We start from the raw sequence: 23700 nt of genomic DNA on the forward strand, positions 1-23700 counted from the left end.
ACTGGCTCGTGTTTTTCTTTTTTTTAGAGGACCTATAATACTTTCCTTTATTTTCTGTCATGTATATGCTGTTACGTGCTTGATGCTCAGATTACACTTGGCCAAAGTCTAAGTTTACTGCTCAAAAAGGAACACTTAGTCCTCACAGTATAACACCAACTCACTTCAGGGATATCAACCTGGCCAGGCTGGAACCTCAAACCACTGTGAATTCATTTTGCGTGCTTTTAGAAATGAAAATGATAGCGTGATGCTGAACTCCAGTATTTGAGTATTTGGCTGCTTCACCAGCATAAAGTCCAACAGTGGCTCTGGGGATTTCATCCCTGTACTATTCTGTTATACTGGGATCATTAAAGGTTACCTTCATTGTTTTGAGCAGTGTAATTACGTCAGTGAGCTAAAAAGAGCCCAGACTTAAGACTGCTATCAGTTTCAGAAGTGTTTTTTCCTACTCTTGCTTCTGTATGGTTCGATGCGATATCCCTATTATGGTCTTCTCAGGTACATACATTTAGCTGTGAGCACAGAAGCCCCACCCATGTGCCATACAAGCCTGTGTATGAGAACGATATTGAGAGGAAAGCTGGTTTTAGGGGAGGATGAAGGAAACTAAGAGCTTGTTTCAGAGAGAACAATGAACTAAAAGGGTACAAGTACAAGATGGTAGAGGATTATTTGGAACAACGATTTCCAAAGATATTGGAATAATGGTCTAAGATGAAAGTATGGACCTAGAAACATAATAGGTTAATTTTAAATACAGTGCAAAAGTCTTGAGTCACCCCTCTTTTCTTTATATTTTGCTTCCAAGGAGCCAGACTTTCTTGTAATTTCGAAAGTGCTATTGAGCAGTAGTTCTCAAGGACGTCTTTCAAAAGCATATGTTGGACCTTGGCTGCTTTTTCAGTCCAGTCCTTGCACCTGTTCATTTCCAGTGGAACGTTTTCTTTTTCTTTTTTTAATGACCAGCACTAATGAACCATTCAAGGGCTGCATTTCAACCAGCAGTGATGGGAATTGTGTCAAAAATGATGGAATTATAAACTAGGAAAAGTCAGATTTTGTTCCAACATGTAATCCTATCTAAAAATCATATAGAAGAATAAAGGTACATATTCAATTTCATCTTTCAGACTTGCTAGAACTGTTTTTTGCCTTATTGTGTTAATAAAAATGTGTTGCACCTTTTTCTAGTTTTCCTAGAAAACCATGAAGAAATGAGGGGTGGCTCAAGACTTCTGCCAAGTATCAGTATCAGCTTTAACCTAGCCTATAGGTTCACATTAGTCCAGTGCTGCAGATGCTGGTGCTTCATTAATGTTTTAAAAGGTAATCTTCTATTTATAAAAAAGAAATGTTGTTACACTATCATTTGATTCTGTTTCCACGCCTCTTGCTGCACATGGGAATATAAGCTTGGAGGTTTGGTAATTAACCTCTATATCTCACAGTATCTCAGTAATTAGGGACACCCTGTTACTGTGAGGGCAGAATCATGGTGGTTCTTTCAGAGGTAATTAATCTCACTGAAATAAAACACATAGCAGAGCATCACCTGATGTGCATGACGAGCAGCTTCAAGCTCCTCTAATTTTATAAAGTTTATGGTCTAACTGAACACCAGCAGACACTGATTAGGTTACAGTGGGAAGTGTTGGCTGTCTAAGATCCAGTGTATCATACACCCTGAATCAGTAATCAGCTGAGCCGTGCTGCTTCTGAGGCATACCTCTCTTTATGGATTTAGACAAATTAATTTTACAAAGTGTTGCATGACCAATCGCTCTGTGGCTCATGGCTGCTTTCGTCTAGTCATAGTCTGTAAATGGAATCTGGCAAATGCTTTAACACGAGCAGCTTAAATTCAGCCAATGGTAATCACAAGCACAGTCACCTGATCTTCCCTAACACTACAAACTTACCTGGTTCATATTCTCACAGACGTTAAATCTTGAACAAAAATGATTAAAACTGTGTCCATTGTCTTTCCGTATACACACAAACGCAGTGATTACACACACCTACATTTCTTTCTGTTATTCTTATTATTTGAACAGTTCTCCCTTAGAAATAAAACAAAAAAACAAAAGTAGGGGGGAAATTTTAAAAAAAAAGACTCAAAAAAATGTTTTGATACTTAATAAAACTTTTATTACAATATATGTATCAAGAACAAAATCTGTCAGGTACAAACAGCACAAAGGAATGTCAGAACTCACATCTCGGCTGGTGAGGGGATCGTTGGCTACACTGACCTCATCAGGTCGCCTTTAAACTCTGCGGTCGCTAAAACCACAAAGCGTTCAGCAGTAGGGACAGGTAGAAGTTTCAACTTCTTAAATCTCACTGTACCAATAAACTCGCTCACTGCTCCTGTCACATGACTTCACTTTACACCGAGGACGACACACGTGAAGGACTAAATGCATTTAGTTAAGTGAAAGCACCAAAGAGGCCTCGCGCCTCATTTGTCTGGCGTATGGGGAAGACTATAAAAGGTTATAGATCACAGTTTAATTCATATCAAAAGGAGCTTAACCACACTCGAAGGCAGTTGTACATACTGACACCGATCTGAGAAAATCACAAATGGATGAAACACTGCCCTAAAATTTATCGTAATTTTTTTATGGGTTGAGAATCGCATGCACATGAGCGGATTAACATCAATACTGAGCAGGACAGGCCCCATTTAATGGCAAGCATGTATGGTGAACTCATAAATTGTTAAATAATGTTTTCTCCTGACAGGAATAACATTGACACAGTCATCTAACAATGGAATAAAAGAGGTTTTTCAGCTACGTCTGCTACTACAGTTATCTCTCTCAATGACACGCCTTCACAGAGCATGTGTTAGCATGTGCTCCGACAGACGCTTCAGCACTAAAAGTCTTCGCATAGAAGCAGCAATACTTTGGTTTTCTGAACAGCAAACAAAAGGAAAAAAATCAACTATCTCCCAATATAAAATATGCAAGCATTTTAAAATATTGGTCATATGACTTCATTTCAGTAAACGATTTCTTCTAAAGTGGTACAATTTTTAAAAAAAAGAAAAAATGGAACCGTGTGTGAATATATAAATGTAACACTGTTGAATATACTTTACTGTATGCATTTAAAAAAAAATGACTCCAGATCCCATGTGGAGCTGAAATTACAAAAATAATAATAATAATAATAATAAAATAGTGGCAAGCAAGAGGAGTCAATGACCAGGCAGCTTTACACCTTTTCCATCTCTCTGGTCAAACTCGAGCAGTGGCTCAAATACCTAATCCAGAAAAAAAAGAAAAGTAAGAATATTAATATTTGGACATCTGAAGAAATCTAGCACGCTGTAAAATAACTGATGATGCGTCTGCAGCAGAATCGGCCTCGGGTCTCCCCACAGGTCTGCCTCTTACCATCAGTTTCACACATGTTGGCCTTCTCCCTCTCCATCTCCTTGTTTCTGCATCTGGGCCTGCATCTTGGCAATCATCTCCTGCATTCGCCTCAGCTGAATGACACCGAACATCAAAAGGTGTGAATCAGGACACTCTCATGGCTGTGACTTTGAAGTGACATAAGGCATTTTGGGGGTTTTTTTCTATAGAGTCTATCATATAATATTGTTTGTTGTTTCTGCAAGGTTGTCTACTTATTTGTTTTATACTGGACCTTGGTGCACACCCTCACTCCATCCCCTGTCTGAAATATGCCGTTTCATCTCCTCTCCCTTTAAAACCTGCCTCCTTGTTTGCAACAGTCAACAAATCTTCTGACTGGCTGCCCGTCGCAAACACAAGCAATAAATGTGCCTTATCTTTATCTTGGCCCAAAAACATTCTTTAGGAAACCTAAACAACACATTTCTTTGAACACAACGCTTGTAGTCTAGTGTCTAAAATATCTCACCTCAGCCTCCTTCTCCTGCAGGATCATATCCTTGTCCATTTCCTCCGGCTCGGGTCCCTTTCTGCTTTACAGACACAACTATAGTTACTGCAATGCTGTAAAGATCAATGACTTAATTATGCAGGACTTAATTAAAAAGATAATCATTAAAGCGAATGCACAACTGGAGAGGTTATAAATGCCCCTGTAGTAATTTTTGAAGCATGATTATTTAGTCAGCAGAGAAATTGTGTTTTCTCTGCATGAGAGTGTTGCCATTTTAAGCAGCGTTAAGCAAACACGACAAAAGCCACACTGAGGAAGTAGAAAAGCGGGTCAGTGGGTTAGTTTTGTTTGCAGGGACAAGGCTTCTCAGAGAAGAGTTGGCAGCTACAACAAATAACTACACACAGGTGAAAGCATGAAGATTCAAGAGAGAAGCAGTGGGTGCAAAAGTCAGGGGAAGAGCAGGACCTCCCCCAAACTAAGAAAATCCAAAAATAAAACAGTACCTCCATCAGTCCACTCACTGGGAATAAGGCAATTCAACACCAGACACCATCTTTGGACAGATGGCACGGCAAATATGAAGACAGTAAAATCACTCCCTTATTCTGTGTTGCCTTTAGAAGAAAAGTCTAAAAACAGTCCTTTGGGTCTACGTTAGGGGTTAAATAATGAGGTACCCACACTATGTTAAATGCTACACACACAGTAATCTTGTTTCTAACCTGCACAGATTTGCTACACACAAGATAAAACAACCCATTAAAGCAAACAGCACTAAATTCACCTCCAACTACCTCTGCTACAGTCTATTACGGTTCACATGCAAAAAATCACGGGTTAGAGCTACTGTACTACAGAACTGATACTGGAAAAAAGGAAATGAATGACCGGACTACCCAATGAACAGGAATAACTCTTTATTTTTCCTTTTCTGGTTGGTTTAGCTGGGTTTTGTTAAGTTTCACCTCGTGTGTGTGTGTGTGTGTGTGTTTTTTCCACAATACTTTACTGGATGTAAATGTACACACAGCTCAGAGATTTGCTGTTTGAGGAGGGGGAGGTGCAGAAAAGCAAGCAGACAGGGAAGTACGTACGCAGGAGACAGAGGCAGAATGTAACCATGGGAGGACAACCTGCCACCCCGTTTGAGGCGCTCCGAACGGAAGTTCTCATAGTGCAGGTCCTGGGTTACTTCCTGGAGATCCTGCATGTGGGTTCTGTGGGATTGAGGAAAAGTCAAACAATAAACAGATTTGCAGAGAGCTCAGGCACCGCCACACTCCCTCCAAAGGCAGGCGGAGGCCGTCTGGTTACAGCAGTTGGAAAATGAGACTACTTTATGTACACAGTTTTGTCAACTCACAAACTTCACCACTCACATCAGCATGATCCGCAGTTTGAGGAAATCATTGTGCTCCGGGTTCTCCACCTCCACCACTCCCCAAGGGTACAGACGACCTCTGACCTTTTTCCCTTTGGCCTCAATCTGCTGGTTGGAACCTACCACTGCAAATGGGATGCTAGCCTGGAGAAGAGGAGCAGTAGCTCATATTTCTACTGTTATGTTTCAACCACACACCATGGATAATTATGATACTTAAAACCAATCCCTAAATTGATAGTTGGAAGTTTAACAAAAGCAGAGCTGTCCCAAACGAGTACCAAAGCTTCTAAAGTGAATAATCAAAGCTTCACAAGATGACCAGGAGAGTAGGACTGGGTTGTCTACCACCTCACCCTAACTAACCAACCAACTAAACCAGCAAATCCTGCATTTATGACATATAAACTTTACTGTTTTTACAAAAAATTCATATTTGTTGGAAAGGGCTGTCTGATGGCTTTCCTCTTTGCTTTTGTGGTCTGCACCGGGTAACACACTGAACCTTGACCCAGTGTTTATTTTGATGCATTTGTTTTAATGTAAGCACACGTGCCATCTCACAAGTTGATTCACAGAAAACACTGAGATAGAAACCATGTTTTGCTATGTGTTTTGTTCAAATCTCCCATCGCTATTTGCGTAGGAAGAAGACAGAAAGAAACCTTTTTCCAAGGTTGAAATCTTGCACAGATAATGAAGTCAGTACCTTGAGGATCCTTGTCTGCTCTTTGAAATCTTCATCTTCATCTGACTCAGCATCGGGAAGATGGTAGATTTTGATGCCATGCTCGTCGATCTCATCGAGAATCTTGATAATACGAGAGTGTAAAATAACAGTTATTGGCAGTTATGTTAAACTGATGATGATCTTCTGCTTTCTTTTGATTCCAGACACGAGATAACGATCCTCAGGATCATTTCTCAGGATCTGCTGATACAGTAGTACCTGCAATATTCTGATGCACCCGATGGATAAAGCAGTGAGTATGATAACATGATACGGTAACTACTCTTCAAATCAGGAAATGGAAAAAGTCCCCGAACAATGGGTAACTCTGGTGTCCTCACCCTGCGCTTGAGCCTCTCCCTCTCTCTGAGGGTGAGTGTGTCGGCCTTAGCGATGACAGGAACCACATTGACCTTGTTGTGAATGGCCTTCATGAACTGGACGTCAAGTGGTTTCAGGCTGGGAGGGAAAGGAAACAGAGGGTCAACGAGAGACAAAGAATCTGCGTGAACGGAGGACCTTCACTGTAATGACTTAGGCCTATACAGTATTTGTACAAGTCGGCATAGCAGGACGCACCCGTGGCCGAGTGGGGAGATGAAATAGAAGCAGCAGTGAACTCTATTGTCAACAATGTGTCTACGATTTAGGCCGCTCTCGTCGTGGAGGTAGCGCTCAAACTGGTCATCAATGTAGCTGATAATGGTGCTGAAACTGGATGGACAAAAAAAAAAAAAAAAAAGTTAGAAATGATACTGAACAAAAGCAACCACAAAGCCTGGCTAATAATAGATTCTCCCCTATCCTTAAGATTTCTACAGTGTTATTTTGAGCCATCTAACGTTAGCGGGTCATCACCACTCACAGATCACAGGAATAAGATAGCAATTCAAATCCAAAAATACCTCATCTACTCATCAGCCTCCACCCTACAATGATTTCTCACCAGTCTTGGCTGTTGATGGCGTCTCCGTATCCTGGTGTGTCAACCACAGTGAGGCGGAGCTTCACTCCTCGCTCCTCGATTTCTACAGTGGATGCCTCGATCTGAACTGTCCTTTCTATTTTTTCTATAAGGAGGAAAGATCAAATGCAGGTTTCTCAAACTGCTTCACAAAAAATGAATCATCTGTGTTTTCAGCGTGTAAATGTGTGTGTGTTTTACCTGCTGCTCCAGGAATGACTCTCTCAGGGTACAGGTCAGTGAGGAAGAGGCTGTTAATCAAGGTGGATTTTCCAAGTCCAGATTCACCTTTAGATAACAGGAAGGTAAAGCTGTCACAAGTAAATGAGGGCTGCATAAACACAATGCTAATAATTACAAATGCACAGTCAGGCTCTGGTTAGTGTAAGGGCTCTTCTAATGCAGAGCTCAGTTTCAACCAAAAGAACAAAGACGTCCTCAGTGCACCGCAGGAAACGCAGTGTGTAACAAACACTGCATCTCACACAAGATGGAAATACACATCAACCAAACTCTAAATCTGACTTCAGCATTAATCTTTCCCCAGCCGTCAGGTGGCTGAAACCTTGTCAGAAGCTGCGAAGGATACGAGTTTGTTCATGAGTTAAGGGTAAGAACATTAATTTGACCAGAGAGGTTACACAAAAGAGACCTGACATTCAAAAGCCAAATAGAAATCTACAGAATTCCAAATTTAGCAGGTTAAACAGGAAACATAACACCAATTGTGTGGTGAAATTTCCATTTTTCCATTTTCTTTATGACTTTTCAAATTCAGGGTCAGGTGGAGGCTGGAGCCTATCCCAGCTGTTATGGGGAACAGGCAACCTGTACAGATATCCAGTCTATCACAGGGGAAAGACTGATGTGATTCTAAAACTATATTACCTCCAGCTCTTTAATAAAATAAACAAAGGGTAAACAAACTGTATTTAATGAGAATGACGTTATTTGAATGCTTCACTCGATATAATTTATGAATAAACTACACATCAGTATCAATGTCTTTACAGGACAAAATTTAAACCATGCATCCAAATACCAATAGTAGGTGTTACTCAAGTGAAAGACAATAGTAACTCAGTCTGATAATCAGGCCAAGAAAAACCTCCTGCACACCACACAAACATCTGATCTGATCTGCTGCGTCGCTTCAGTCTAACACTCTGCCTGCTGTCTGGAAAAAAAGATTCAAAGCAACCGTAAAGACAAGAAACTACTGTTTAGTTTCTTGGTTACATCCAGCTAAAAGCAGAAGTCGAGCACAGACACAGAGTCTTAAACAGCTGCTACTGCTGCTCCCGCCAGGCTGTGACAAAAGATTTACTGAGGTCTTCTTTAGTGGCAATTTGCCAGGAGGTCTTGTAAGGGAGCAAACTGACATATTTATTATGCACACTGCAAGTTCAAGTGCATGTGGGAAAGGAAGAGACTACGGAGATCAATGCTTTTAATTTTCATTGCAACATTATTATTTCTATACGTGGAGAAGAGCAGCAGCTAGCCGCTCACGCAGGAAAACACTGATTTAATTTAATAACGGGGGGTTACACAGAGGGTATATTACTGCATTACAAGAACCAGCAGGCCTCGCTGTCCACTGTTTGAATGGGTCCCTGGAGGCACACAGGCTACATTCCTCTCTGGTTTATTTTAAAGAAGAAGGATGAGCAGTGTTGAGGGGAGCTTCGACCCTCCCCCATTCCCAGCAAGCACAGGGGTTCACCCAGTCACAGGAACCAGAGCAAGAGTTTACAGTGCTGCCAACATCAGCTGAGCAGCTTTACCGATGACTATGTCTGCGCAGAAAAAAAACTTCATGCACAGTAAGACAGTCAAGTGCACGCCTATGAATTATAGAACACAAAACAGCCGGCGTGCTCGCGACACACAAACGAAAAAATCTACGGAAGTCAAAAAGAGCTCAGACTGCAAAAACTGCATATTGTTCAAGCGAGCATCCAAGATCCCAACATGAATTTAACCCAATAACATGAGCGAAAAAAGACAAAATACATTCCACAAAGTGGCCGTGTTTACTCTAGCTTTAACATTCTTATCACTGAGATACATTATCGTTTTCCAGACTAAATAAAAAACAGCGTCACGTCACAGCAACATGAAAAATGTGGTGGGAAAAGCATTAGCGCACTCACCTACAACCATAAGGGTGAACTCAAAGCCCTTTTTTACAGATTTTCGATGAACCTGATTAGGCAGGTTGGCGAATCCAACATACCCCGGGGTCTCGGGGTTTGAGAATTGCCCCTGCTGTAGAGATAAGGGAGGAAAAGTAAAAAGAAAGGAGTGTAAAATGATTATTACTTCCGATTAAACTGAGCAGGATAAATGTGAGGTGACAGCTAATTATATGCGAGTGAGCTTAAATCACTGAGCAGGCTTGAGTGTGACGGGGTTATTTAAGAGGCTATTTCCAAAAGACCTCGCACCACCCCATTCATCCAGCATTTTCTACACGCAGCTCATCAAAAGGAAGCCATTTACCAATCCCTGTAGCTAGCCAGGCTGTATACCAGAAAATTCAAATGTAATACAAAGCAGCACTTTCTTTATTCAGTTTATAAGGTGGACAAAGCCTCCATTCCTTGTCCTTTCAGGAAGAAGGTCAAGATGAGTGAGCTTGATAAGCAGTGTGTTTTTACACTGCCCTTAGCCCTTTCAGTACAAAGAAAACTGCATGAGTGAGTCATGAGGATAATGAGCAGCACGCAGACAATGTACCCATTAACAGGACGGTAATATCTATGCCTAAAAAACAGAAGTTTCGACTCAGTGGGCATATTGTGTTTCCTTTTCACTACCATTAAAGCTACTGCAATGGAGTAGGCAGTCACTGAAGTACAGGCAGGAATCTAGTATTACAGCATTCCTATTGGTTCAGATAGAAAAACTGGTTGGTTTGTTTGATATGATTTACCTTCATTTTGTCAGCTTGAGACATTTTTTCCTCCTTGTTTAGGCTGAAAGAGAAGACAAAAACAGAGAGATATAAACCAACCAACACAAAAATCTTTTCTCACCCTTCTTCTAAAATGGGGGTTGGACTCATGCAGTCACATACTCAGAGGCTTCAGAGTATGAGAGACAGGAAGTCTGTTTTTTGCTCGGAGTGGCTTGTGAGAGTGATGTGTCTCACCACAGAAAAAACTGCTTTCCTGCTCTAGGTGTCTGCATTACAGCTGCATCCCACTACAGCTCTATGATCTGAGGGAAGAGATGAAGCTTAAGCCTTCAAACCCAACCTTTCTGTAATTACCGTCATATCGGTCTCTTTGGCTAGTTGTGTTGTAGGCTGTTGTATCTTATTCGAAACCCCCTGAATGAACTGAAACTGTGAGAAACACACCCACAGTACGAGGGAGAAGACGTTTTCTCTGCATATAACCGAGCATTTCTTTTCCGGTTGATTAACTAAATATGTTTCCGAGGTAGTTTAGTTGAGTTAGCATTACAAGTCAGCTGATTTTCCGATTTTCTAAATCTGTCTGATACTACTTAATAAACCAGCTTTGGGTATTTTAAAATTTTGCTATAGCGGTAACAAACCTCCGGGTTATCAATTGGACGCTGTTTAACAAGCTAGCAGCCCGAGCTAGCAGCTCAGTACACTGTTAAGCTAAGCTTTAATTACTATTAACTAGCCGGGCAGGAAATCAAATAAGCTAATGTTAGCTTCGTCGTTTTAACAGCGACGGCGCCGACACACTCGGTGATAAATAACTGGTGAAATGCTGAAAAATACACGGTTACCTTGCAGAGTAGATGGAAGTACAGAGAGCGATGAGCAGCAGACTTGGCGGACACCTCAAATTCTTCAGATTCCGCTGCAGCAGCTTCCTTTAGCACACAGACCACAATGCACTGGGCGAGAGGAGCGCAGCAAGCTCAGCCCTCAGCCGAGCCACTGAAACTGCTAACTAACTAAAACTGGGTGCCAAAAAGGTAAATCAAATAAAAACTAGACTTTAGAAAATATAGATAAATAAAAATAATAAAAACAGAGAGGAAGGTTATTTTGTGTTTGTCAATATAGTTAAGTCATTGCTGCAGATGTTTAGTAAGAGTAGGTTAATAAAAGCTGTAATACCTGATCTAAAAAAATTTTAATTTTGCCCTTGAAAAATGTCCTCTATGATATAATAACATGATTAAACTAACATTCGTATCAATGAAAACTAAGGTGAATGTTTAACATGTTCAGACGTATAGAAACTAAACTGGAAAAAACAAACAGATTCTAACGAAAACTTAATTGAACCGAAAACACTAAAGTCTGAAACTGACAAAAAAAGGGGAAAAAAAGACTTTGCCCCCGTGAGTCAGCAGGAGCCTGTGTCATGTACAAGATCGGCCATTAGAAGTGCATTATAAAAGATAAAAGCCCATCAGACAGAGCATGGGGGTTATTAACAGGCTAGACTCCCAAAGGGGATATAATAAGTAGGAGCTACCCTGAATTATTAATATAGTCCAGTCTGTGATGCAGCTCAGATTGAGCCTTTATGGTAAGTTCAACAAAGGGAAGTCTTCTTCTTCTTCCACCTGCACATATTGGGTGTCACCACAGCTGATCATCTGCCTCCAGCTCACCCTATCTCTAGACTTCACTTATGTCACACCAATGTCTGCAGGTCCTCCTTCGCTACACTCATGAACTGAGGCCTTTTGTCCGCTATACCTACTATTCCTCCTCTCCACTTGTCCAAACCATCCAAAGTTAATAAATGCAACGTAAATAAATTATAAAATATTTTACATTTTGTGAAACATCTACAATTTCATTAGCTGAGGTTTCATGAAGGTGGAAGATCTTTTGAGAGACAGGCTTTGTAGCATTTTTATGGATATATTTTTGTGATGTTTTCAGATATTTATTCTTTCACACTCTAGTTCTCCCTCAATGGGGAGCAGCTTCAAGGAATCAGCATAACTTCTAGTTATTCCCACCGATGTTAATATTGGAATTAATATGCCACTATTGTCTGCCCATCTTCTTATCTCAGTTATGTTACCTAACAGCAGACCCTCTAGACTGAGGAGACTGGATAATGTAGGTTATATTGAAGATAGGGGTGTAAACTGGGAAACATTTCCATGTGTCAGCCTGTTTCAAATACTTGTCATTGCTGGTATGTTTTCCTCAATGATGCCAAACGAATGCAATGCAGCTGTTGCACAACTGAGTCAGAAACTCCTGTTATTAGATAGTGTTGAGAGAGATCGTGTTAAACAATGCTGATTGTCCTTGTAAGGGAATCAGTAAATAATGTAAGTTATAAGCAGACTTGATATGGCACTAGAATCTATTACTCATTAATACCAGTCCCTGCTTGCAGAGCTGTCTGAATAACAGTGGAATGTAGCTTAAAAATGTAAACAATCACAGAATCAGGCTGGGACAATCCTGATCTTTTTCTTCTGAACAAAATGGCTTTCACATAACTAACTGTTGTCTGATTTATCTATCTGAGTTGTCTAACTTCTCTATCTACGGTTACAGGCTGAGAGGATCTGATAGCACTTTGGGTGTTTGGGTAAAGCGTGGGTGCACTTGTCCTCTCAGGGGGAAGGGTCACATTTCTATACCGATGATGCCTAAACTGTTCCTATAAACAGTGAAGCACACCGATCATAGGTTCAAGAGGAAAACATCGCTCATTATCTTGTGTCAGTTTGCTTTAAAAGGATGCTTCTCACTAGTCACAACATAAAGTCTTTGCAGCGCCTGTAAGGCTATCATGAAATATGCGAGAATCATATCCTGCATATCCTGCTTACAAATTGGGATTAGTTACATTTTTTTGACAGAATTTTACAGCCTGATGCAGTTACGCACTGATATCTTTAATGGATGACTCCATATTACATCTCATTTATGGAACCTTTGAGAAAAAGAAAAAAGGAGAGATCCTGGTTTGATGAAAATGATGTGATAGCTCTAATTATGTGCACATTTCTGCAAATTTCCAGGATCATGTCAAAGTCATATTGCCCATTCCAGCACAAAGCTACAGCTACACCAGTTCATGTCATAATTATGACTTTGGTAAGTGGACATCAAATGCTTGTGGGGCACCGAGCTAAAGTAAGGTTACCTAACAGGAACTAGTTCTTACATGAATGTTAAGCAAAGGTTACATGTTACATGCTAGATAGTGAATTTATAGAACCTTTGGTAAAAAACAATTATGTCAGCTCTGATTGTTAAATTTTATAAATTGTACTTCTTCCGTTCTTTGCATGTGGCTCGTTGGTCTAGGGGTATGATTCTCGCTTTGGGTGCGAGAGGTCCCGGGTTCAAATCCCGGACGAGCCCACTGTTTTTGTTCCGTAAATCACAATTATTTTTGACGCACCATTCCACAGTTTCTTACAAATGTGTATTACGTTAAAGTTTTGGTTTTTAATAATGTTCTAAAGTAACTGATATTAGTAATAAGGCTTTTTCTCAAAGACTTGGGCTGTGTGTGTGTACGTTCCTGAGTCTCCTATCACTCAGCGATATACTGATCTCTTGTGGATTACTGCGAGTACTGCAGGTAGGTGTGCCGAATACTGTTTTTGAAAATATTTCACAAACATCATTTAGAAAATTTAATGTCATGAATACACATTTGAACCAAATTTAGATAAAACATATTTTAAATGCCTTCCTGGTTAAAATAAATAAATAAAGTTAGTTTAGAAAGCATTCATGTGGATTGAAGGCTGTCTTTCTGTCTTCAGCCAGTAGTAGCTTATCAAACCTTACACTGTGCCAGCACCTCTGCTCTCCCCTTTTTAATGTAACCCAGGAAAGCCACTCCTCTGCTTAGGCTGAGTCCAGAAGACGTCTTGGGAAATACCAGCCTGTTTCCCTTTCTGTAACAGCACTCACATCATCGCTACAGAAACTACACTATTTCCATTATTTCTATAAGCTTCTTAGTGGCAGCTCAGTCTGTCATATGTATTGGCTTCATAAGATGAGGCGTCTTATGAAGTTTTTTAAAAATATATTTCATGTGCTTGTTTCCTCGACTCGACAACATGGCAAAAAGCTAAAGTTCTGCTTTGGATAAGAACAAAAGTTCCTGTGAGAGAGCGCAAACAAGAGAGATCCATGTAAAGAGCCGCAGCTTCTCTTTTCTCAGCATCATGTTTTTTCAGTGGAAAACAAACTTCATAGCAGAATCTGAGACAAACAGGGAAACAAATTCTTCTCTGGTTTTTGGTCACATTTACAGTAACAGATATGTAGATATTTTTTTCAGATGTTTAACATTTTCTGTCAACAATATTAACCCAGGCAAGCACTCCTCTCTCCACCGTCGCCACAGCCCTTTAACCAGAGTGTCATTTAAAGTAAGCAGCTGCCTGCTTAGCCGGCACCTTTCACTTTTCAAGCAGCACTTAATTTACTGCAGGACATTTTAAATCTCTTGCCTCCATGGCACTGAGTCGCTGACAAATGCCTGGTTGCAAATGTATCTCATTGACTGCTGACTCGGTTGTATTACAAGCTGGCTGATAGGGGCTGCCACAGTAATGTGGCCCTCAGGTTTATCCTCAGATGTTGGAGGAAGTGTATTAATTTGGTTTAGATGGGGCCTTATGAGAGCGTACTGGCAGGCAGACACGAGCCAATCCCCCACCCCCACCCCCCTCTCCGTCGACCTCGGATTGAAGCTATCTGCCACAGAGCCAAAGCATATTCTACCATCAATGTGTCAGGGGAAAGCTATTAAAACCGCTTTACTTTTCCTAAGTATCATGAGAATAAGCACAAGATTTAGTGAAATCCTCCCTGGAGCACTGAAAATCTTGGGGATTTTCCCCCTGAAACGTTTCCTAATGGGCCGCTCAGAAGTGTCAAAAACTCTTGTTAGACTTGAATGTTTCGGGATTTCAGTGTATTTATTTGCAGCTGAAACGACAAAATTTTAAGTCGGAGCGCGTCAGAGCTTTCCACATCATCAGTTGGAAACAAATTCACCAGCAGAAAAAAACAGAACCTTAGATAAACTCAGCTTACCTTTTCTCAAGCACCATCAGTACACCATCAGATCACGCACACTGATGTGCAGCAAAGCACGGCAGATCAGTGTGGTAAAGCACCTGAGCAGTTTCTCTATATGATGATCTTTATCTGCTTCTTCGACCCTTCACTGAGATCTTAAAAATAAATAAATAAACAGGGGACCTTTTGTCAATAAATCAGTAATTTTCCCACTCTTCTCTGCTGAGTTTGTTCGTTGATAGAAGTGATGACTGAGATTACAAGTTCAGCATTTTGATTTATTACGCAAACTTTCCCCATGCAACTTATAAAAGGTTTGTAAGAAAAATGACCCTATTTACTTTTATACTGGCGTACAACCAAGAATTTCATTTTGACCATCAATTAAACTGCTAATGTATTTTTGAGTTTATTCATTGTTTGGTCTATAGAAAAGAGAAAAGTTCATGACAGGTTTATTTGATTTGTTTTGCAGTCTGAATCCATTTGATGCCAAGATTACTGTATCTTGTGCATAAAGTAGAATATCTGTGGTAGATGTTCGTAAATATTAAGATACTGATCCAAGATTTATTTCGGTTTTGAAATAGTTATTACATCAAATTTACTGAACTTACAAACTTTAATTAATTTAAAAGTCAAATATTTAAAATATTGTTGATTGTACAGTGTGGTTTATGTAACATTGGTCAAATTCAAGTGCTTATTAAGTCACTTGAGATACTGTCACTTAATCATGACTACGTTACTATTATTTATTATTAAGTGATAATAAAAAAGTCACAAATGACTTTGTTTTCATGATCTTTTCTTTATTACATGCAGGCAGTGGAGTGCTGTAATTCCACCATGTTAGGCAGAAATAATTATTTCCACTACTGAAATGACACCATTGCTCATTACTTCTCATGCATTAACTCTTTAGGCTGCATTAGTATTAACAGCATAGTTAATACTATTTTAATACTAGTTTTCTGCTGTCCAATCACTTTAAGATGTCTTCTTATCTGTTTACAGTGAACAAAACATTACATTAGACAGACCCATCTATACTGACACAATGATAGTCATTAACCCAGCAACCCACTGCACTTATGGTGTCACAGCTTTCATTATATTAATGCATTTTTAAAAAATCACAGGCTGAGGAACTGACCTGTAAATCAATTCAACAAACAGAGAACAATGGTACTTCCCTGGTGCATGCACTTAGAAAGCTACAACATTAACTGACAAAAAATCGATTAAAATTGTTCATCAGCAAAAAAAAAAAAAAAAAAAAAAAGAGAAAGAGAAAGAGAAAGGGTAGAAATGTCACTGAAACTCAAACTATTTACGTAATTAGGTCGGGGGTGGGGAGTTCACACAGCTTAAGCTATTTAATTCATTTGTGGATTTGGGCTGAGAGTACTGAAAAACATACATCTGCCCAAATGCATGTACTTGTCACTTTACTGGCTACACTAATACTAGGCTGGACTGCACATCCATGATATTAATCAGAATCAGAATCAGAATCAGAATACTTTATTGATCCCTGGGGGAAATTATTTCTTTGTTACAGTGCTCCATTATACACCAACATTAACAAAACAGACAACACGCTAACTAAGAATAGCACAATATATATATATCTATATATATATACATAAGTCACACAATAATAAATAGCAGGAAAGAAACATAAGTCACACAATAATAAATAGCTGGAAAAGAACCGTGTAGTTGTAGCAGTAACCAGTATGTTAAGCAGATGCATTATACAGGGAGATGGCCACAGGCAGGAATGATTTCCTGTGACGTTCAGTGGTGCTTTTCGGTACTCTCAGTCTCTCACTGAACGTGCTCCTGTGACTGACCAGCATGTCATGGAGTGGGTGGGAGGTGTTATCCAACATTGTCTTTATTTTGGACAGCATCCGCCTCTCCGACACCACCTTGAGGGAGTCCAGCTCCATCCCAACAACATTACTGGCCTTACGGATCAGTTTATCGAGTCTGTTGGCATCTGCGACCCTCAGCCTGCTCCCCCAGCATGCAACAGCATAGAGGATCGCACTGGCCACAACAGACTCGTAGAAAATCCTCAGCATTTTGTGGCAGATGTTGAAGGACCTCAGTCGCCTCAAAAAATAGAGACGACTCTGGCCCTTCCTGTAGAGTGCTTTAGTGTTTTTAGCCCAGTCCAGTTTATTGTCAATGTGGACTCCAAGGTATTTATAATCCTCCACAATGTCAACACTGACCCCCTGGATTGAAACAGGGGTCAAGTGTTTCCTTGTCTTCCTGAAGTCCACGATCAGTTCTTTGGTCTTTGCCACGTTGAGCTGCAGATGATTCTGCTCACACCACGTGACAAAGGAGTCGACCACAGCCCGGTACTCCGTCTCATCATCCCTGCTGATGCATCCAACCACCGCAGAGTCATCAGAAAACTTCTGAAGACTTCTCCTTTTCTACCAAACCCCAAAAGGAGATGTGGTGACTGTGGAGGCCATTTAAGTGCAGTGAACTCGCTGTCTTGTTCAAGAAACCAGACTGAGATGATTTTAACTTTGTGACATGGTGCACTGATAGAAGGAGCCATCAGAAAATGGTGGTCATAAATGTTGTTTACACCAAATTATGACACTACCATCTGAATGTCATGGCAGAGATTGAGATTTAAATCACCTTTCTTCCACATTCTGATACTTAGTTTGAACTTGCAGTGGTTTGTATCATATCTATCTAATAGACTCCAATTTGTTCAAGTAAATGAAGAGTCCTCTTCACACACTAAGGTCTATTATGGTGTTCCTCAGGGTTCAGTGCTAGGACCAATTCTATTTACATTATACATGCTTCCCCTAGGCAGCATCATTAGAAGACATAGCATAAATTTTCACTGCTATGCAGATGATACGCAGCTCTATCTATCCATGAAGCCAGGTAACACACACCAATTAGTTAAACTGCAGGAATGTCTTAAAGACATAAAGACCTGGATGGCCGCTAACTTTCTGCTTCTTAATTCAGATAAAACTGAGGTTATTGTACTCGGCCCTGAAAATCTTAGAAATATGGTATCTAACCAGATTCTTACTCTGGATGGCATTACCTTGGCCTCCAGTAATGCTGTGAGGAACCTTGGAGTCATTTTTGACCAGGACATGTCCTTCAATGCACATATTAAACAAATATGTAAGACTGCTTTCTTCCATTTGCGCAACATCTCTAAAATTAGAAATATCCTGTCTCAGAGTGATGCTGAAAAACTAGTTCATGCCTTCATTACTTCCAGGCTGGACTACTGTAACTCATTATTATCAGGAAGTCCTAAAAACTCCCTGAAAAGCCTTCGGTTAATCCAAAATGCTGCAGCAAGAGTACTGACAGGGACTAGAAAGAGAGAGCATATTTCTCCTGTTTTGGCTTCCCTTCATTGGCTTCCTGTTAAATCCAGAATTGAATTCAAAATCCTGCTCCTCACTTACAAGGTCTTAAATAATCAGGCCCCATCTTATCTTAATGACCTTGTAGTACCATATCACCCTATTAGAGCACTTCGCTCTCGCACTGCAGGCTTACTTGTTGTTCCTAGGGTATTTAAAAGTAGAATGGGAGGGAGAGCCTTCAGTTTTCAGGCCCCTCTTCTGTGGAACCAGCTTCCAGTTTAGATTCGGGAGACAGACACTATCTCTACTTTCAAGATTAGGCTTAAAACTTTCCTTTTTGCTAAAGCATATAGTTAGGGCTGGACCAGGTGACCCTGAATCCTCCCTTAGTTATGCTGCAATAGACGTAGGCTGCCGGGGATTCCCATGATGCATCGAGTTTTTCCTTTCCAGTCACCTTCTCACTCACTATGTGTTAATAGACCTCTCTGCATCGAATCATACCTGTTATTAATCTCTGTCTCTCTTCCACAGCATGTCTTTATCCTGTTTTCCTTCTTTTTTTTGGAGGGGATGATAGATAAATTCAAGTAACAATGTTTCTCCCTTCATATTTTATAGGCTCCTGTAACTACCTTTCATATCATTAAGAAAATGATCCCGCCCCAGCTCAACTTTTCATTTGCTCTCATGAGCTCAAAAGGAGCCGTTGTTTACACGTCACGAGCTTTACCCAGTCAGTAAAATCAGGCAGTGTTGTAGTTCCAAGCCTTGTCAGAGCAGCCCAAACCCTTCTATTAATAAGCCTTTACAGCAGCTTTGATCCACCTCCCAGCAGACAAGGTTGGGCAGATTGTAGTAAGGATTTTAAAGCCATTCATGCAATTTTCCAATAAACCCTTTTCCCCAAAGGAAAAATCCCCAGAACATCCCAACAATGACTGTAAGAAGGTAAGGTTCCTCTGAACCATGATTAAACGATTAAAACAGGCTGATTTTAGCCAACTGACTCCCAGTTAAAACAGTGAATTCGAAGTGTGGGCTTTATTTTAACAGTGCACCGTGACATGACCTATCCGGGATGTAATCTTCTCTTAGGGACAGCCTGGAGGAGCTTCTATTAAGCCCAACACAAACTATGCTGGAACATCAGTGAACAATATACCTGTCAAACCCATGAGTGTTTCATCTTTTTAAAAAGCTATTTCATAAGATTAAAGAGTTATGTGATTACTAATCAGCTCTGCCAATAAATATGCAGTCAATTAATGTGGTAAATAAGCAGGAAACTGCTTTTCCCTCAAAATTAAGTTGACTTGATGGATTCTTTTCTTGTCAGACGCCAGCACACTCCCCGGCTCGAGTGGCCTGCCTCTCCGTGTCGTCTTTCATTTCCTTTTCACCCCCAGGTCTTTTTGTACCTGTCAATTTCTTTCTACAGTGTGACTCCTTAATCCACCTGAGTGCATAGAGGACAGTTTTGACATAAGAAGAAAAGATAGACTCCTAAGGAGAGGACCGGTATCTTTAGAGCCTTGGGGATAACCGGATTACGACAGCCATTTTGTGCTGCTGGCAGTTTTTCTTATTACCCATTTCCCCCCCATCATCTCTCCAGAGTTGAAACACTGCCCTTTCTTAGAAGTCACTCCAAACACAGACACAATACACGTTTTTCTTTTATTTATTTTTTATTTCCCCCCCAACTAAAACAACAGATAGAGCTTTCTGCAGGATAAAGAAAAAAGACATATACCAGTGACAAAGATAGTTTCCCCATGCTGCCCTTTGTGCAGTCTACCTTGCACGTTGTTGTTCTCAAACAGTGGAAAACTCTCTAAAACATGGTCCCTCTGCAGAAGCAATAATTGTCTCTGTGTGGCAGTGGGTGCCTCCTGCGTGCGAGGCCTGTCTGAACCTACCGCACAGGAGATAACAGCACAGCTATGAGGAGACAGATCAGCTGTCTGACCCCTGCTGCCAATCACTTTATCCCTCTAGCCCGTCTGCTGCGAGGGAACCCACAGGGAAAAAAACACTCCCTGAAAACGTCTTATCATCTCCACCACTGACGCATTGTGCCCTACCGGATCTTTTATGTCCATTTATTTTGCCTTTGAAGAGGCCTGCGGTGCCTTTGATTGTGGGAGGTAAATGAAATAAAGGCCCCCCTTCTCGCTGGTACCCTGATATCTGAATTCATCGCTGCAACCGAAACCTAAACCCTGAGCTTCAGCTGACCACCGCAGGTCTGCTCACAGACAAACACATCCTGCTTCTGCCGTGGGTATAATCCGTTTTGCAGAGGTCATTTTTGGGCCTGGAAACCCTGTTATATGTTGTGGAAATGAGCCTCTACAGTACATGTATTCTACACATTAAACCATTAGTGTTACCTTTTACATTAGGCAATAATAAATTATATGCACATAAACTACATATAATTCATAGTTAAGTTGCTGCTCAGTTTCTAACAATGTCATTTCAATAACAGATGAGAAAGCTGAAGCATACATTTGATCAGATAAGGTATAGTAATTATAAAACCTGTAACAATCAATGGAGTCACCCAGGACCTGTGAATTACAGCTCTGATTAATATTGATCCCACAGAGTACGAAGGAGGGAGGGGTGAGCCACTCATGCACATATTGATATATAATAAACCTGCATTGTGTCATTGGACAGAATTCAAATGAGCGATGTAAAAAATAAGAGTAAAAACTGATTTTGAGGCAAATGTGGAAGAGAGTTTGGAGAGAACAGAGATCAGGCCACGGTGGGTGGCGTCGCAAAGTGGGAAAACTGCAGGAAAAAGGGAGGGTGAGAGTTTGGGAGTGTTTTGTTAAGACCGGACCGAGGTCTGAATAATAGTCAGTTTTACAACCATGGCATGCAAAAGTAAGATGTTGAGGCAAAGAGGTAAAGACCCTTGCCGACAAGTTTCTTTCTAAAGACAGTCAGCCAAGCTGAATATGGGAAAATCTTAAAGACATACTAATGAAATAGCACTTATTTTTCTCAAGTTATCTCAGGCTGATCATCACCTGTTTGGAAATGTACTGGTCCTTCCTCACTAAAGCCAGTGGAAGCATTTTGAAGGTGTCAGCTTATTATGCAAGGGCTTGTTGGGGTTTGGCCCACCAGCCAAGACCTGCAGGCATTCCCATTTAATTTAGTTTAACGCAGGGCCATATTTCAAGAGCCGTGTCATCCGTGTTGGAGGGGAATCTGGAGGTTTTAGCAATTTGAGGGGAATTAACAAGTTGCAGTTGGATTTTTTTGGGCTGATTACATTAGTTTTAGACACTTTTTCCACCACGCATTTAAAAACAATAGGAGCTGGTTCAACGTGGATTAACAATAGAGGTATGCAAGAATACTTTGAATGCACAGCACAAAATTTAAAACAGAACTAAGAGTAGAAAAAGAAAACACTATAGCCATTTCACAGAATTTACATGGATGCTCGGGCAAGAACAACTGTGGTGCTAACTGTGGCACAGTTTCAGAGAACCTGTCAAAATAAAATAAAATAAAATAAAATAAAATAAAATAAAATAAAATAAAATAAAATAAAATAAAATAAAATAGGATAAGGGTGGCTGACTTCCTTTGAAATGAAAAACACTTTAAAGATTATTATTGTGCAAATGAGGCATTCAGGGCCACAGGCAGCCGTACCTTTCAACCCCCTCATACAAATCCTTTTAGTTTCTAGTTTTCTGCTGTCCAGCTTCTTCCCTGGTTTTCATCCCTGCTTCTCTCAGTTGAGATTTGAAGAGACTAAAAACTGTTGGAGAGGGAGAAGAGGGGGTGCCCCTCAAATATTGTAGGCCTACAGTCAGTTTTTTGTGAGAGGATTACACTGCGCTCTCTCATTCCCATTGGCTTGGCCCGCCGTGACAGTGGTGTGATGATGAGGAGGATGACATGCCCAGCATCTTCCATAACAAGCTTCCTCTTGGTTCCATTCATACGCCCAGGCTTTTGGCTTTATGTAGTTTTCAGCTCCACTTTGTGTAAACGCTTCAGTCAATTTGGACTTAGTGTTAGCTTAAAATATTTCTCTGGCTATTCCCGAGAGTTCTTCGCACTTTTCCATTTCACTCACTAGACAAACATGAGCTTTTTGAAGGAGTAGGTAAATTTAAAGTGCGGTCAGTAGGTGTTTTAATTAATGCGTCTGTCCCTGCGATGGCAAAACCTTTAGATCACATCAAGAGACCTATGAACGCCTTCATGGTTTGGTCCAGAGGTCAGAGGAGGAAGATGGCCCGGGAAAACCCAAAGATGCACAACTCTGAAATCAGCAAGAGACTCGGAGCGGAGTGGAAAATGCTCTCTGACTCTGAGAAGCGTCCCTACATCGACGAGGCCAAGAGACTGCGGGCTCAGCACATGAAGGAGCACCCGGATTACAAGTACAGACCCCGGCGCAAACCTAAGAGTCTCCTGAAGAGGGACCGGTTCGTTTTTCCGCTGCCGTCTTTACTCGGGGACGCAGCGGAACACTTGAAAGGATTTTCCATCGACTCTTTTCTCGTCCCCGGGGATAAAGCCAGAGCTCTCCTGGCTCCCGCCTCTGCTGCTTCCTCATTCTCTCTCCTGGAGCCGGTGGCACATTTCAGCACCGGAGCTGTCCAGCGGATGGCGGAGATACCGCACTCTCTGACCGCAGGCGCCGTGCCCTACAGCGCGCACACCTTTGGATACCAGACTGGAGGGTTTGGGGGTCTGCCCTGCCCCGCACAGCACACCCACACTCACCCATCGCCTTCGGGCCCGGGATACATGATGCCGTGTAACTGTGGCGCCTGGTCTGCAGCTAGTTTACAACCCCAGGTGGCATATATCCTCTTTCCTGGAGGGATGACCAAGAGCGGCATGGACTCGTACGCTTCACCCAGCTCCAGTGTGTGACAGACTGGATACACATAAAGACGCATGGGCAGGAGGGGGAAAGTTTGCGCACAGAAAGAAGAAGAGGTCGTTTAGAGACTCAGACTTAGATGACCACATTTAAATATTAAAGTATCAGCGCAGATATTTCAATCACGGATTGATTTGGAAAAAAAAAAAAGAAGCTATAAAAGTCCCTGTATTACTCCTTATTCCATGTAAATAGAGTAAAAAAGTATTTAGAGAAGGGGGAGGGTGGTGATGATGCTAATTTGTTACTCTTTTGTAAGAAAAATCGTTTCAGTTTAAATACAGTGGACATGCATAACATAGGACCAACATGCTGAAGTTATAGACTTGTCCCTTCCCACCTTTCCAAAAAAGTCAGGTTTTGTATTTTTCATTAGTTCTCACACTTACAGTTATTACAGT

General features: G+C 40.9%; 2 protein-coding genes and 1 non-coding gene across 4 annotated transcripts; 2 read left to right on the top strand and 1 right to left on the bottom strand.

Moving 5' to 3' along the window:
* Positions 1 to 2140: 2140 nt before the first annotated feature.
* Positions 2141 to 10869, bottom strand: septin2 (septin 2). 2 transcript variants are annotated; one of them, XM_063461407.1, is made up of 13 exons: positions 10741 to 10869; positions 9908 to 9950; positions 9126 to 9240; positions 7171 to 7257; positions 6952 to 7075; positions 6585 to 6719; positions 6347 to 6464; positions 5985 to 6086; positions 5274 to 5419; positions 5028 to 5111; positions 3907 to 3967; positions 3414 to 3508; positions 2141 to 3280 (listed from the first exon to the last, which is right to left on the bottom strand). In XM_063461407.1, the coding sequence occupies exons 2-12, from the start codon at positions 9929 to 9931 to the stop codon at positions 3422 to 3424; spliced, it is 1083 nt and encodes a 360-aa protein (XP_063317477.1). In that variant the 5' UTR covers positions 9932 to 9950; positions 10741 to 10869; the 3' UTR covers positions 2141 to 3280; positions 3414 to 3421. The 2 variants fall into 2 exon arrangements, with proteins under 2 accessions (XP_063317477.1, XP_063317476.1); XM_063461406.1 differs by having other exon boundaries at positions 4989 to 5111.
* Positions 10870 to 13234: 2365 nt separating this feature from the next.
* Positions 13235 to 13306, top strand: trnap-ugg (transfer RNA proline (anticodon UGG)). The gene has a single exon. It is a non-coding gene; the product is annotated as a tRNA-Pro (tRNA).
* Positions 13307 to 22563: 9257 nt separating this feature from the next.
* LOC134617123 (transcription factor Sox-14) lies at positions 22564 to 23289 on the top strand. Its single transcript, XM_063462311.1, has one exon. The coding sequence runs from the start codon at positions 22564 to 22566 to the stop codon at positions 23287 to 23289; it is 726 nt and encodes a 241-aa protein (XP_063318381.1).
* Positions 23290 to 23700: the final 411 nt, after the last annotated feature.

Source organism: Pelmatolapia mariae, linkage group LG18 (genome assembly GCF_036321145.2).
Source record: "Pelmatolapia mariae isolate MD_Pm_ZW linkage group LG18, Pm_UMD_F_2, whole genome shotgun sequence".
NCBI lineage: Eukaryota > Metazoa > Chordata > Actinopteri > Cichliformes > Cichlidae > Pelmatolapia > Pelmatolapia mariae.